This window comes from Rattus norvegicus, chromosome 5 (assembly GCF_036323735.1).
Source record: "Rattus norvegicus strain BN/NHsdMcwi chromosome 5, GRCr8, whole genome shotgun sequence".
Lineage (NCBI taxonomy): Eukaryota > Metazoa > Chordata > Mammalia > Rodentia > Muridae > Rattus > Rattus norvegicus.
The window spans coordinates 151,232,095-151,248,752 of record NC_086023.1 but is presented as its reverse complement, the minus strand read 5'-3'; the positions used below and the strand labels follow the sequence as shown (position 1 = coordinate 151,248,752).

General features: G+C 45.5%; 1 protein-coding gene across 4 annotated transcripts in view; it reads left to right on the top strand.

The window, feature by feature from the left end:
• Arid1a (AT-rich interaction domain 1A) overlaps positions 1-16,658 on the top strand; it is a 77,278-nt gene that overhangs the window by 20,539 nt on the left and 40,081 nt on the right. For all 4 annotated transcript variants that reach the window (NM_001401279.1, NM_001401278.1, XM_063287285.1 and 1 more), the window contains exons 2-4: positions 13,703-13,915; positions 14,818-15,273; positions 16,535-16,651. In NM_001401279.1, coding sequence (NP_001388208.1) covers positions 13,703-13,915; positions 14,818-15,273; positions 16,535-16,651 — 786 coding nt within the window. The remainder of the gene's footprint in view (positions 1-13,702; positions 13,916-14,817; positions 15,274-16,534; positions 16,652-16,658) is intronic.

The following is a 16,658-nucleotide window of genomic DNA, read 5'->3' as shown; positions in this document are numbered from 1 at the left end:
GTGCTTCTAGGAATTAGTGAGGCCAACACAGAGTGCCATTGGTCTCAAAGTATGCTGATGTACATGTCTGTATGTAAATTAAGTTCTGCTTCGGGAAGGGCTGCAGATGCCTTTTTTTTTATCACAGGAGGAAACCTTGGCAACAGATAAAACTGTATGCTTAATAGAGTTGGTATCTTTATTACATTTATTTATTTATTTGTGTTTATACGCCCTCCATGCGTGTTTTTAAAAGAGAAAGGGGTAGTTTTTGCCTCTTCGTTTTGATGAATCTGCAAACCAGATACTTAAACTGGAGGAGCAACTAACCTAATCCGAATGGCTGGATGGTGTTTTGTGCTCTCCCAGGTGAGCCTGTGTGCAAGTCCCATGATCTTTCCTCTTTATCCTCTTGTGCCATGTCACACAGTAATGAGTGTGGCACCTGAGGACGGCAGAAGGTGCAAAGAGAACTGTGTACCAGCTTCCTTTCCCTAGTAGAAGCACCAGAGAATGGCTGCAGGAGGGAAGTACCTTTCCTCCGACGTCACGTCCTGCGAGTGTGCCTTGTTTTGGTACTAAGTCATGTTACTTTTGTTTTTTTCCTTTTTCCTTTTTTTTCCTGGAGCTGGGGACCGAACCCAGGGCCTTGCGCTCTCTAGGCAAGCGCTCTACCACTGAGCTAAATCCCCAACCCCTCATTGGTACTAAGTCATGTTACTTTTATGAGTAACAAAGACTGTACTTTTAAATTCCTCATATAATTGCCAGTTATGCTTGCTGAAATATCACCTAAGTTAAGCATACAATAATTGGGATTTTGCCAGCATAATAACTCACAAGGATCTACCACGGGCTAGTCTGCTTTCATCAGTCAGCAGACTTAGCTGCCCTCCTGTCAGTGTGCTGTGACACAGGACACAGTCTCTGCCTCTGTGGATGCTTTGTAGTGAGGACTAACTTGCAAGTGACTAATAACAGACAATAGTATGACTTATGACACGCACATGAGGTCAAGATAAGTTTTGGTAGTTTATCTTCTAACAGTGGGATGCGTGTGTGTAAGTGTGTGCTTGGGATTGGATCTTTCTTACACTTAACAACCAGGATAGCCTAGAACTCAGTAAGTAGTCTAGGCTGGCATCAAACTCACAGTAGTCTTTGCCTTACACATGAGCCACAGGCAGGCCTGACTCCAGCTATAATTTAAAGTAAACTGCTATGTTCTCCTTGGCTAGCAGGTGTCTTTGTGCTGTCTAACTTAGTACTGGGCAGCTCTGACTTCCTTTCCCTTGGTTCAAGCTCCAGAGATTAAGTTCTGGTAAGTTAGAGTTGTATTTACTCAGCTGTGGCGGGTGAGGACTGCCCATGTCTCTTTCTCTGTGTGGAGTTGCAGTGCACTTTGCTCCCTAGGTAATAAATGTCAGTAGTAAAAGATTCTGTTACAACACCCCCAGACCCTCCCCCCCCCAAAAAAAAAGAAAAGAAGGAAGAAAGGAAGAAAAGCTTTTCATCCATTTAATTGCAGATACTTGGAGTGTATGGCCCCTGTTGACGCTCATGGCTGTGTTGTCAGAATCCTTCCTTGGAAGGAGCTATTGAGCAACTTCTCTGGGAAAACAGACTGAAAATAGGTGCTTTGGGCTGGGCATCTAATTTGTGTGTTGATGTTTTAAAAGTTCTATCAAAACTACCTTTTTTGCTTTTGATGCTGTAAGGGGAAGAGGTTGTGGCTACTGTGCATACTGGCACTCTTAAGTATTTCAGCTTTGTACTTAACATTTGAGCTGTCAAATATCTTTGTTAAGCATGAAAATTTAAAATTTTTACTTGCGGGGGACAGGGTGTTCATGGCATGCTATTGGCGTGGAGATCAGGGGACAACAGAAGTTGGCTCCTTCTTACCATTCAACTCCTGAGCATGGGACTCCGGTCACCAGTCACCAGGTTTGGCCACCAGTGCCTTCTCCTATAGCCTTTTGTCTGCCCAGAGTTTTTGTTTGAGATAGTGTTAGGCTGTGTTGCCCAGGCTGGCCTTGCTGTTCCCGTCTCCTGCCTCAGTCTTCTTGGAAGCTGGAATCAGAAGGGATGGAGCATCCTACACAGCTAAACACGGGGTTTAATCCTTGTTGTACAGAGGGAGGTTCTACTAGCCCTTGCTGAAGTGGGGCTAAACCCTAGCCTTTTGTTTTTGTTTTCTTAATTACAACCTTAATTTGATCACCAGTTAGCCTCTAGTTGTTCATGGGAAACTTGTTTTTGAGTGTTCGGGGTAAGTGTTAATTGCTCTGGTTTCTAAGCTTTGTTTGCTGCTGGAAATTTGGGACTCAAGCAGGAAGAAGATGGCTAAGGGTGCTAGGTGATAGACCCAGGATTAATCACACATGCCCATAGCTTTCTCCTGGGACCTGCGTGCTGTCTAGGCTCACACACTAAGCAGTTGTTAGCGTCTACCATCCTGTGTGGTAATGCTATGGTGGGAGAAAAAATTAAGAGACTGTACAAAGGTTCAGGGTCTGCTTTTCTAATGGTTCACAGGAAAGGCCAGACTGAAGCCTGTCTGTTCAGGAGTCGCGTGCGTTTGTGTGTGTTGAGAATGGGGTCTTATGTGAGCCACTGTGGCCTCAGCTCTGTAACTGAGTACGACTGGAACTTCAGGTCCTCCCCCTCCTGCTTTCACCTGAGTCCTGGGATTTCAGGCATGGTCATCTGTCTCCCTCAGTCTCCCCATCCCCTGTCACTCTGTGCCTTGCTAGAAAGTGAGCCCAGTGTTTTTTGTTCAGGCTTGGAGAGTTGTGTGATGTAAAAGATTGGTCCCTGTGTAGAAGAAATGGACGTTTCGGGAATCAGTGAATAGTCTTCAAGATGGAGCATGTCTAGTTGAATTGAGCACACTTTTCACCGGTTCACTTACTCCCTCAGACCCCTCAGATGCTATTGGCTGGACGATAGTCTTCCTTCTTACCCGCCTGCATACTGTTGCAATGGTGCCGTCTTCCTTCTCATCTATGCTTCTGCTTTCTGAGGCTTTAGGTACTAACACTCAACTCCTATCTGAAAATACTCTATGGAAACTCCACATCTTTGGAAATCGACATTTGTTGTTGCAAATATTTTATTACTGTTAACCTCTTGCAATGTATAATCTATAAATTAAATTTCGTAGCCATGTATGCATTGAAGTGAGTGTGTGAGCATGTGTAGCAAGTGTAGTGTGTGCAGTTTCAGATAGAGAGGGACTGTCGTACGATTGATCATTTTATTTTCTATCTCAGTTATTTCAGGCTGGCTCATATAGCCAAGAATTACATGCGGTTTTTTGTTTGTTTTTGGTTTTTTCTTTGTTTTTCCAGTGCTGGGAATCAAATTGAGGTCCTCATTAGACAAACACTGAGCTACAAATCTTAGCTCACTCTTTCCTGCTTATGCAGGCCTGTGGTAGGTGCCTTCCTTTGTCACCTGCTGTCTTATTTCTTGAGATAGTATGGCCATGCTGGGTCAGCCACAGACACTGCTCCTCTGTTTGGTGTCCACGTGGGGACTGGGGTAGGGACTTAGTCTTTGTGCTAGTACAGCAAGTTCTTCACCCACTGGGCATGCTCCTTAATCATGTCTGTCTGTCTGTCTGTCTATCATCCATCTCTCCATCCAGATAGTTTCTCACCTTGTTTCTTAAAGTTGTCATCAAGCTGCAATTCTCTGTTGGCCGCCACCCCCCCCCCCCCCCCCCCAGCTGAGGACCGAACCCAGGGCCTGGAGCTTGCTAAGCAAGCACTCTACCACTGAGCTAAATCCCCAGCTCCTCCATTGGCCTCTTGAGTAATGGAGTGACTATGGTGAATGCCAGACCACATGCCTGGCTTCTCCCTTTCTATCCTCTCTCCCTCTTCTTCCTCTCTGTATGTGCATGTATGTTCTGAGATAGGCTCTCACTGTGTAGACCTAGCTGGCCTCCAGTGCAGTGGAAAACTCCAATTGAACTGTCTGCTTCTCCCTCTATACTCAGTTACCTTTCTATTTTGATGAAGAAACTGAGGGCCAATGAGTTAGAAATACCATAGGCAAAGTTCTCAAGCCCTTTGTTCAGCAAGGCCATACAGACCGACCCTCAGAGCATGTCTTTTGTTTCTCTCTGTAGCAGAACCCTGGCTGTCTTTGTAGGCCAGACTGTCCTCAAACTCACCAAACTCTGCCTGCCTTTGCCTCCCAAGTGCTGGGGTTAAAGGTATGCACCACCTCCGCCGGCCTGTTTAGTTTTACAGTCAGTTCTGTATTTTGGGAACTATCTGAAGACCTTTTCCTTAAAGTAGGAAATCTTGCAAACAATTCTAGCTTCCCAGAGTTTATGCTTGTTAAGGGTACAAAACAGTAAGTAATTAAGTAAATAAACTCAAATTAAGACCCCTGACCCTGTTCTCTAGCCACTAATTCAGAAATCTGGATGGTAAGATTGGGACCAAACTTGACTTAAAATTGATTCCCTTTCTTGTCTGCCTTTCCCGGTGGAGCTGCTGTGAGAACTGGGATGGCAGTCCACCAGCCCACAGGAACGTGTATGGTTGTCTTATCCTGGAGAATTGTAAACTAGGGAGCTCCAGATTTATCAGATAACCTTTCAGTTTCTACTTGTTCTCTTGGGGCCTTACCCTGTTTTTATGGCACTGTGCTCCTTTTTTTTTTTAGGTCTGTGGACTTTTTTGTTGTTGTTTTTGAGACAAGATTTCTCTCTTAGCTCTGGCTGTCCTGGAATTTACTTTGTAGATCAGACTGGCCTCGAACTATGAAAGATCAGCCTGCCTCTGCTGGGGTTAAAGACATTGACTACAGCACCCAGCAAGAGGAATATTTTTGTGAAAAGTTGCTTGCTTTCCTTGGAGATAACTGTAGTTGGAAGTGTCATCATCACAAGCAGTCTTCCTCGTAGAGCCTTCCTCTGTCAAAGGCTGCTGCTGAAAGTGCTGTGGATGGAGGGTGAACGTTCTCATTTGTGGGGAATTCACTAGTTTTTCTAGCTGCTTTACTCCAAGTACTCTTTCTGATGCAGTGAAGAAATAGCAGGCACCTGGTTGTGGTTTTTCTGGCATGGCTGTTTTGGGTGGGCAGCCGTGAGTGGCTATTACAATTGGCTCTATTCTGCAAGTTTTATTAGCTGGTTTAGTGACTTCTTCTTTGGTCTTTTCTCAGCGCTAATAAGTTTTCCATGCTCCTCTGGTCTGAATAGGATCCATAGTCAATTTTTTCTTATCTCGAGTTGGAGTCTAGCTTTGGGAGGGTGGTGGTGTCTGTCTGGCTCTGTAACCCAGCCCATCTTTTGAATACTGTGTGTCCTGAGTGCTGGGATTGTAGCTATGCACGTGCCAGCTGTGCCCAGCTTGCTCAGTATCATTATGAGGTGGTGTGCGTTTGGAAGGACCGGAAGGCTCTCAGGTCTGGTTGTGATACATTGGAAGAACGCTCTTATTCAGCTTTTAAACACAGGGAAGTTTGAAAGAGTTTAATTAACAAAACAGCCTTTTGGGGTGGTGGTTGCAAATTAGCAACCACACAGGCAGATGACTAGTTTGTCCAGAATTTGAATGAAGTGTTTTTATCTTCTATAAACAAGTAAATTGGCATGTGGTCTCCAGGTTATAAATAATGAGACTCTCCCAGGGTAGGTGGGTTTGACTCTGGATAAAATGTTAGTGTATTTCCATTTCTCCATGGATGAGATGGCTCTGGTAAGGCTAAATAGGAGGGTAAGGGGTAGGTTATGGTCCTGGCGTGTACTCATGTTTCCCCTGCTTAAAAGTACAGCACATGGCTGCTGTGCTGTAACTGCCTCTTAGTCTCAGCACTCCTGGTGATCATTTGAGCCAAAGAGTTAGAGATCAGCCTGGACACGATAGCAAAGCACTATCGAAAGCACCAGATAGCACTCCATCCCATAGCCCCAGTATCCTCATTGTGGTCTCAGTCCAGGACAGGACTGAGCCCAGCTGAGTTCATTGTATACTCCACCCTTCTTGGATTGGTAAGAATCTGACCAGTCCTCAGCACCAGGATGTGTGGATGGAAGTGGAGGTAGGCAGAGATGGCCTGTAGCTATAGAGGAAGGGACAATGGAATGATTTATGCTGCTCGATTTATGTACCAGGGAACAAGGCTGTTCTTGCAGAAATCTCTAGTTCTAAGATCTAAGTGAGTTCGGTGGAACTTGGAAGGGAAAGTAAAGCCTGTTGGTTGGGAGAGGCCTTAACTTTTGTACTTAGCTCTGCCTTAGCAGAGGAGGGTCCCCTCCGGGGAACTGATCAACAGCTGCTGCCAGCCCCTAGAATCACAGGAAGTGGAAGCCTGGTGCCTTTGTATAGAAGCTCTGCAGCCAGACAATAGTTTGTGCTGGCGGGGCCATGTGGCGAGTCACGTGACCCGAGGCTGTATTCTGCTGGGGTCCTTACCCATCTGTTCTCTCGGCTCTTTCTGGGTTATCAGGCGCCAGTCCAAGTCTTCCCAGGCAGCCAGCTTCATGGCCAGAGATTACGAGCACTAACCTTCCTGGCAGGGGCGGTGTGGCTTCGAGTTTATGCAGATTAGCCATGTGTTTCTCACTTCAAGGCGGTCCACAGGAAAAGCCTTTTCCTGTGTTTGGCTCTCAGTGGGCGGCTCCCAGCTTACTGTACTGGGACTCAAGCAGCAGGCATGCACGAGAGGGATCACAGTACACTGCCCCCCCTCCACCTCCAATGCTACGTCACCACAACACAACCACTCGCGCTCTCATACTGTTGGTGTCATTCATTCGGTGCCAAGATTGCTTTAAAAAATTCCCTTGGCCCCAGTTCAAACAGGAGTACAGCTGGGATGTGTTAGATTTTAGGCAGTCTGCCCTCAATTTGAGATGAGTTATAAATAGCAGTGCCGACTTCCTTAACTACCGCTCTCTGAGGTAAAATGCAGGTTAATTACTGTGGGAATCAATTAGGGGCTTCTTTCGGTTAAAGAGCCAGGGATGCATTTTTATTGTTATTATTAAAACTCATAAACAAATCTGGCCAGGAATAAATTGAAAGCACAAGAAGTACAAAAATAATATTTGGAGGTCCAGAATCCAAGGGTATGGCTCTAGGTTTATCCTGGCACCGACTAGTTGGCATCTAGAGCGAAAGCACAAGTGTGTGCTGGTCAGGACTTCTCCTTTCCAACGATGGAGACTCTTGGCAGTCCCAGGCCCAACCTTTCATGTTAATCCTTCGAGTCTTTGGCACTGCTAGGCATTAAAGTTGGCCCTTACCTCCACTTCTGGTCACTTCCTCTCCATATCTTTGGCTTCGGACTGTCCAATCTCAGATTTTTTTTTTTTTAAAATCAGAGTTTGTTTTTCCTGGTGCCACTACCTGGTGGGGTAGGGAGTGCTAGCTATCTCCTGGTGCTTGGAAGTGTTAGTGCTTGTCTGGTCTTGTCTCCTCTCTGAGTGACTTATGGTCAGATAGAGGATTTGCAACTATGTTTAATATTTTGAGTATCCTGAAACTGGTTACTTTTGATCATCTGACACTTAACCCTGATGAACCTTAAACCTCAGTTTGTTACAGTCAGCAATTCAAAGGACCACTGTGGCTTTTCCTTTTCCATAAGAACTTCTGAGGGATTCCAGTAGCTGCCACCTGGTCCAGAGGTGCCTGTAACGCCATTTGCTGGGAGCAGGGAACTCTGCAAGTGGTTAGTGTGGGAGCTGTTTGTACTGAATATGCTCAGGATAGGCCTGCTAAGCACCCATGCCTTTGATGCCCGAAACCGCATTCATTTCATTTGTCAGGCACTTTATAGCTTGGCCAGTGATCTGCAAGGGACTAAGTGGTGGACGGATACGCATTTTCTTATGTCTCTTCCTCCCCTTATTTTTATTTTTTTATGAATGCAGGAGAGTATATAGCAGGGGGCCTGACTTCCCTGATCAAGGGCCAGCATTTTCCTCTCAATTATGTGTCTCTGAGGCAAAGCCTTTGCTTTTGAAGCGTAATCACAGTAATCTACTCCTGTGGTTTCCCGCTGAAAGGATTTCCTCTCTCTTTCCCAGAGTGGAATCTCTGGCTCTTTTGCAGCTACGATTTGGTTTCTCCTTCTTTGTGGCTACTGACTACAGACACTGGCCTTTCTATTTTACATGAAGTAGGAAATTTTCTGTTTCAATAACACTGATGAAGACTTGATGTTCTTTACTTTAAGAGATTTGGGGGTGGGGGATTTGCCTTTTCCCCCTGTAACTGCACACCACATATCTTTCACAATATTTTTAAATCTCAGAAGTGAGTTAGGTTCTCTTCATATACTGGGCCTTTGGCATGAGACCAGAATGGTCTGGTTGTTTGAGCTGAAGATGTTTTTGTTTGGTGAAAGAGCTGCAATGGTCTGTTGATAGTGAGTTTGACCAAAAAATGTCGGTTTCATTTTGAGAAGCTATTGTTTGACTGCCCCTTTAAGGATCCTGTTGTGAGGCCAGAGTAGAGTAAGACTAAACCTTCCGAGTGCAGGGGAGGTGTGTGCTACCATGCCACTGTGAGCTTTGGAGTTTTGGCCATGTGTTTGGGGCTGGGTATGCGTTATTAGAACCCTTGCTGATACAGGTTGGGTTATCTCAATGTCATTGTTTCTTCAGGACTGTTTTAATGCCCCCTCTTCTAATTCAGTCCAGTCAGTTTCTGTCCCTCTGCTCCCAGAGTCATACTTGATACTGGGGCTGAGGGTATCTGCTGCCTCTGGCTGGGTAACTGGAAGGAGGGTTCCTCCTTGGAGTGCACCTTCCTTACCTGTTCCTTCCTGCAGCAGCCCTCATAGTTGGAGCTATCCAGCCTTGTGTTTGGGGTATTTGAGGAATGGGCAACATCGTGAGATTCCGTACTATTTTAAAACAAAGCAAAACTACCTTGGACTCAGAAACACAGGTAGTTTATTGGAGTAGTTGGTAGTTAAGTCTTGTAGTGCTCTGTAAATTTACAGTAGGCCATGTAGAAATGGGAGAGGTTTGAAGTGTGCTAAAAGTCACATCATGCTGCATGTTGACAAGTTGAGTTATGCTACTAGAAGGCAGTTTAGGTCTGGGAGTGATTGGGAAAGCACAAACGAGGCTTTAAGTGTAGTTGCCAACACTGGAGTGAGAGGAAGCCATTGTGGGCAAGAGAGCAGAAACAGGAACCAGCATGCATAGCTTGGGTAACATGATATTGGAAAGACATTTCTATACACGCACCGGAGGAAGCTTATTTTTTGTCTCATTCTGTAGCCCAGGCTGACCTAGAGATGATGATGATGATGATGATGATGATGATGATGATGATGATGATGACGATGACGACGACGACGATGACGATGACGATGATGATGATTATTATTTTAATATATATAAGGAGAGATTATTTTGTATTCTTGGTTTGTGTGAAACTCATGGTGATCCTCCTGCTTCAGCTTCCCAAGTGGGAGGCTGTGCATTGTATACATTTTAGGTAATGAACTGAAGTGTTCTGGGCCAGATAGCGAGTCAGGATTTAAATTCCAAGTCTGTCAGATTACTACACTCTTTATTCTGTCTATATGTTAATACTGTGTAGAATTTAATAGGTTTGGAGCCATATGTAGCAGGAAGTGATAAATTATATGGAAACATTGCTCCCAAATTACATTATAGTATGATACCCACCAGCCATATGTGATTGTGTGGATTTAAATTAATTAAATTAAGTGGACTGGGAATATAGAGTAGTTGGTAGAGTACTTGTCTAACATACATTTTGCTCTGGATTTGATCCCACACACCATGTAACCGAGATATGGGGGCATGTAACCTTTATTCCCAGCCCATAGGGTCACTGGATGGAGGCAGGAACATCAGTTCACAGTCCTATTTTGCTGTGTAGCTTGTTTGAGACGGCCATCGAGGCTACTTGAGACCCTGACTTAAAGTAAACACTCAATAAGTAATAAATTAACAAATGTGAGTGAAATGCCAATCTTAGGAGCACGGCCTGTAATCTTACTCAGAGCTTAGGCAGGAGTGTCACCATTTCATGGTTAGAGGTGAAGTAATGGTAAGAGCACTTGTTTTTACAGAGTTTGATTCCCAGCACCCACGTGGCAGCTCACAACTGTCCATAATTCCAGTTAAAGGGGATCCAGCACCTTCTGAGCTCCTTAGGTCTCAGGCCTGCGCATCGTACACAGGCAAATATATTTGAGTAAAACACTCTCAGACACATAAACATACACATCTGTTTTAAAGTTCAAAGTTAAGGTCTTACTAAGTTGCCAAGGCTATCTCAGTAAAAAGTAAAGTGAGGTTTCAGAGTACTGATGTAGCATATGTGAAGCCTTGTGTTCAATCCCCAGGACTGCAAAAATAACCAAGTATTCAAATAACAATAGCTTGGTGCACACACCCTTAATCCCAGCACTCAGGAGACAGAGGCAGGCGCATTTTAGGAGCTCCATGGCCGCTTGGTCTACAGAGTTCCAGGACAGCCAGCCTACAAAAAGAAACCCAGTCTGGATAAAAAAGACAAGAACAATAATAAAAATAAAAGGACTAAATATAGTGGCCCACACCTTTAATCCTAACACTTTGGAAGCTAAGGTTGTCAAATTGAGGTTAGACCGGCCTACATGTAGCAAAATCTAAGGGGAAAGAAAGGCAAGTAATTCAGTTCTCTGGTTACATTTCATAGTTTAAGTGTGTAATAGTAACACATTACATCAGTACAACTTCCTGAATAATCCTTTACTGGATCACACTGGTTCCCAGCTAATCATATACATCACACTTATTCATAGATCTGGAAGTGGGAGGGGCTCAAGCCCTTCCACACCAATAAAATTGGAACCTGGAGGCCTGGGCATTTGTGAAGCTTCATGGAAATTCCGGGTGGACAGCCTTCGCTAAGTAGCCACTGTGTAGAAACTCCACGGCGACGCCATGGTCATGACTAAAGCTGGGTTGGAGCACAGATAGACTGACAGATAGCCAGTGCATGCTGGTCCCTGTTATCTTCACTTGGGGGCCTCAGACAGCCCCTGTAGCCTGGGGTGAAGTGAGATGTGATGTGTGGAATTCAAAGACACCCTCACCGGTTCTCCCCTGGTCCTCCCCTGGTCGGTCCTGGCTCCGTTGCCAGCAGTATTGTTGGAAATTGTGATATTTCTCACTAGCCTAATTTTTGTTAAACTATTCCCAAAATAATGCATGTTGGTGCTAAAATTCTGATTATTCTGATTATTGATTGGGTCTTCAGATTGGGAATAGTTTAGAAGAACCCTGAGGGGCAGTTATTTGGGACACAGTTCTGGGGATTTCTACAGTTTGTGAAGAAAGTGGTCTTACCATAGTTACTTTTTAGTTGAAATTTACCCATAGGCCGAGAGAACTGCTTCTGCTTCATTTTGTTTCTCTCAGGGTAAACAAAACACAAAGAATACATAGTTGTGGCTGGTCTAAGACTTGCTAAATGTAGATGAGGTTGTCGCAGCCTCTTGAGTAGCTGGGGTTTCAGGTGCACGGCTGTACTCTGTCCCCGCTTGTGTTTGTACTCTGTGGTGGATATTCCTGCGTAGTAGCTTTACTTCCTCCAGTATAATAAAATGCTTAAAGAGGGGAGAGGGATGGCAGGAAGAAGTGAGAAGTGGTTGTGTATGTCTCCAGACACCCACTTTTAGCTTCTGTCCCTCCAAAAAGTGAGACCTGGACCTTGGGCCTGCTACTTGCTAGGATAGGTAGTGTCCGACACTCACCTGGGCTGTGCCCAAGGCCTGCTGCAGTGGTTTTCCGTTTCTCTGTAATAGCCCTGGTTGTCCTGGAACTCTTTAGACTCAGCTGCGGACCCAGACCTGGGGTGCAGTGATTGATCATCAGGAAACTTGTTATGAATATGCATGGCCCGGGCCTAGTCAGAACTTACTGAATCACAGATGGAGGCCAAACTCCCCAGGAGATGTTGCCGTATGCTGCCGATTACTGAACTCCTCTGATTGATGGCTAATGATATTGATCCCTTTAATACTTCTCTATCCCCTACTCGGATCGAAGGTCCTGCTTGAAGTTGTTTTGTATTAGGCCCTGTGCCTATTCTCTACCTTCGTGTGTTTCAGAGCTATTTAGAAAACTTCTTCCTTTTCACATTCTTACTCTATACAGATAGGTGTCTCTGGTAGAGGAAGTGTACTGGGACTGTCGTATAGCTTCATCAGGTCGAAACTGTCAGAAAGTGCATGAACTGATTGAATGTGTCATAGACCGAGGGCTGGAAAGTCATGTGGATTTCTAAGCATTTCTTTGGAGACTCCTGAAACTCCTCAGAGCTGGTCGTTACCTCCGATGCACAGCAGTCCTTGGTCTCTCAGTGCCAGGATTGTGTCTGGCCACCAGGCCCCTGGAAAGCTGCCTTTGTAGACTGATGCCCGTGCTTCCACATCTTGAGCTTACATGGTTGGTGTTATACTTGGTTCTTTTTGGCTTTTTTGAGCCAGGTCCCATTTAACCCAGACTGGTCTCAGACTCACTTTATAGTTTAAGATGACCTTGATCTCCCTCAGCATCCTGCCTCCAGGTCCTGAGTGCTTCTTACAGACCTGTGTGTCCCACCCAGCCTTCATCTTGTTACTTGTTTATTTAAAGATTTCCTTTTATTTGTGTTTCTCTGGTGCACACACATGCGTTTGCTGAGACCAGAAGAGGAGATCATTGGATCCCCTGGAGCTAGAATGAGCAGTCCAGTGTTGGGAACCAAACTCCTGAAGAGCAGGAAATGCCCTTACCTACCTGTTGAGCATTTCTCCAGCCCTGTATCTTGTTCTTTGAAGAGACAAAGTTCTGTCCTTGTATTATTTTCAGCTTCACTTTTGTTTATTTGTTTTTGAGACAGGGCTTCTCTGTCTAGTCCTAGCAGGCCTTATTAGACTTCTCTGCCTGCTTGTGCCTTCTGAGCGTTGGGATTAAAGGCATGTGCTGCCACCACTGCCTGGCTAAAATTTTCAGTTTTTTTTCTTTTCTTTTTTTTTTTTTTTTTGGTTCTTTTTTTCGGAGCTGGGGCCTTGCGCTTCCTAGGCAAGCGCTCTACCACTGAGCTAAATCCCCAACCGCTAAAATTTTCAGTTTTAAACGAAAAGGATTTTTTACTCAAAATAGACTAGGCTCCAAATTCATTACTGTTCTTTCAGCAACTATTGCAAAGCCTGTTGCTCACTTGAAGAAAGTGTAAATGGAACTACTCTGTACAATGGCACAGTAGGCACGCGTAGGAAAGTTTCCATTGGTGGACTGTGGAGTCAGCCCCCCACGCCTCTTTCAGCTTTCAAGGGTGCGTGTGTATCTCAGTTTTTGATGCATTGGAACAATCAGTTTTGATGGTGAACAAGGTTATAGTAATTAATGTATGTGGGTAATACTGTCCTTTCTAACTGTCCTGACTTCTGTGCTGGGCTATGCGCATGTTAGTGACTCTGTACCTGGCCTTTCCCTGAACACTAACAGTACCTTCCTTAGAAAGTAACTTTTAGCTTCCAAATGCTTTCGTGTATCACTGCCATTTTAGTTATGAAAGTCTTTTAAGTGACTACTGTAGGGTTACAGGAACTGTCCCATTACTTTTTATAATAACTGGTTTCTCTTGTAGCATGTGGACTTAGAATTGACATCTGTATATTCCTGTTGGCAAGAGACAGTTGAAGCCTGAGGGTGATGAAAATGTTTTTTATTTTATAGTCATCGAGTCCAATGGATCAGATGGGAAAGATGAGACCTCAGCCGTATGGTGGGACTAACCCATACTCACAACAACAGGGACCTCCTTCAGGACCGCAACAAGGACATGGGTACCCAGGGCAGCCATATGGGTCCCAGACTCCACAGCGGTACCCGATGACCATGCAGGGCCGGGCTCAGAGTGCCATGGGTAGCCTCTCTTATGCACAGCAGGTATTTGATTGATTCCCTTGACACTTTTTTGCTGTCCACAATTTATGTTTGAGGTATAGGATGAGAATGGTTTCCAGGCATCTTGCTATGCACATGGACTTGCTGGCTTAACTGCTAATAAGGACAAGGTTCTCCAAACCATTCTGCGTATGTTCCATGTCTATCTTAGTTCTCAGCATAGCTTGCATTTAACCCAGTATACTTCAGCGCCTGTCGTCCTTGACCTTGCCGGTCTCCCCTTGGGAGATGAAATGGTACAAAGGCCACAGCTGAGCACCTGCTTCTGCTCCTGCGGTACCATCTGTGCCGCTTGCCTTGTGGTGAGGAGGCCCTTCTCCTTTCTCACACTGTAGCTGTCCTCAGACACAGCAGAAGAGGGCATCAGCTCCCATTGCAGATGGTTGTGAGCCCTCATGTGGTTGCTGGGATTTGAACTCAGGACCTCTGGAAGAGCAGCCGGTGCTCTTAACCACTGAGCCATCTCTCCAGCCCGCTCCTGAATAATTTTAAAATGAAGACTAAATGAACGAGCAGCAGGGTAGCTTAGTGATTTGTATATTATCCAGACTACTAAACACTGGGTCTTCAATTGTATGAACCAAGTGCCTAGTGTCTCTTTATGGTAGTTAGGAAAAAATTCTTAACAAAACCAATCTAGGCCAGGATGAAAAGAGCAGGCTCACTGGGGAATCACTGTTGTTGAGCGCATATGAGTTGTGTGAGTATTAACTAGCATCAGTTCATGAGTGAATCCAGCCTTACGTTTGAAGAGTCTGGCCATTCTTTATGGCTTAGCTCCTAGAGGGTGGTCGAAGGATGGACCCTGAGATGTGGCTTGACTGCTCTCCACACCCAACTTCATGGAGGTGACTCACTCTAAAAGGTTGTTTTCTTTCCTACAGATTCCACCTTACGGACAGCAAGGCCCCAGTGCCTATGGTCAGCAGGGCCAGACTCCGTACTATAACCAGCAAAGTCCTCATCCCCAGCAGCAGCAGCAGCCACCTTACTCCCAGCAGCCACCGTCTCAGACCCCTCATGCCCAGCCTTCATATCAGCAGCAGCCGCAGACTCAGCAACCACAACTTCAGTCCTCTCAGCCTCCATATTCCCAGCAGCCTTCCCAGCCTCCACATCAGCAGTCCCAAACTCCATATCCCTCCCAGCAGTCCACCACACAACAGCACCCCCAGAGCCAGCCCCCCTACTCACAGCCACAGGCACAGGCTCCCTACCAGCAGCAGCAACCTCAGCAGCCCGCATCCTCGACGCTCTCCCAGCAGGCCGCGTACCCTCAGCCCCAGCCTCAGCAGTCCCAGCAAACTGCCTATTCCCAGCAGCGCTTCCCTCCACCACAGGTAAGACGCTCCAACTCTTGCTCTGCATGGACTCAGCCCGAAGCCTTACAGCTTGGTGTTTTGAGAGCTTTACCATATGCAAAAATCAATTAAACTCTAGGTAAATGTGCTAGCAGGTTTTGGTTATTTTTAAAATTAATTGGGGAGGGGGCTGGAGAGATGGCTCAGTGGTTAAGAGCACTGGCTGCTCTTCCAGAGGTCCTGAGTTCGAATCCCAGCAACCACATGGTGGCTCACAACCATCTGTAATGGGATCTGATGCCCTCTTCTGGTGTGTCTGAGGACAGCTACAGTGTGCTTATATAAATAAAATAAATAAATCTTTAAAATTAATCGGATCCATTCATTGATAAGATACTAAACTTTCAGTTAGATTTCTGCCTTTAACTCTAAGAAATGGCTCCTCTGGGGTAATAGTAAATAGAAAACAATTCCATCAAATTCCACTGTTGAGATGGATTTGTTTGGAAGTTTTGTTTGTTTTTTGTTTTGAGATAATGCCTCAAATGCAGGCCATACTGAATTTACCATCCTCTTGCATTGGCCTGGCTAGTGATGGGATCACAGGCGTTCGATACCGTATCAGGCTCACTCTTTTTTTTTTTTTTTTTTCCGGAGCTGGGGACCGAACCCAGGGCCTTGCGATTCCTAGGCTCTACCACTGAGCTAAATCCCCAACCCCAGGCTCACTCTTAACATCCTGAAGAACCATTGCTTACGTTTTTGTCTCTGCAAATAATACAAGCAGTTGTGCTTCTCCCCCTCAAGTGCACTTGCCTGGTCTCTTATTCTCATTTGAATGGGTGTTTTGCCTGTATGTGTGCTTGTTTACTTTGTGTGTACTCGATGCCCGTAGAAGCCAGGAAACTATGCTAGAGCCTCTATAACAAACGTTCAGGGGGTTGGGGATTTATTTAGCTCAGTGGTAGAGCGCTTGTCTAGCAAGCGCAAGGCCCTGGGTTCAGTCCCCAGCTCCGAAAAAAAGAAAAGGAAAAAAAAGTTCAGATAGCTGTGAGTTGTGAGCCTTTATGTGGATCCTGGGAACTGAACCTGGATCTACAAGGAAAACAGGCTTCTTTGTCTCTGCAGTTGCAGCCCGGTTAGTTGGTCGGTCTCTTTTCTTGTTTTGGGGCAGGGTTTCTGTGTAACCTTGGCTGCTGTTGAATAGAGACCAGCCTGCCTCTGTCTCCCATGTGCTGAGTTTAAAGGTGTGCACTGCCATTCGGAGCAGCCCTCACAGCTCTTTTGTGTTTCCTTACAGGAGCTTTCTCAAGATTCATTTGGGTCTCAGGCATCCTCAGCCCCCTCGATGACCTCCAGCAAGGGAGGGCAAGAAGATATGAACCTGAGTCTTCAGTCAAGACCCTCCAGCTTGCCTGTGAGTA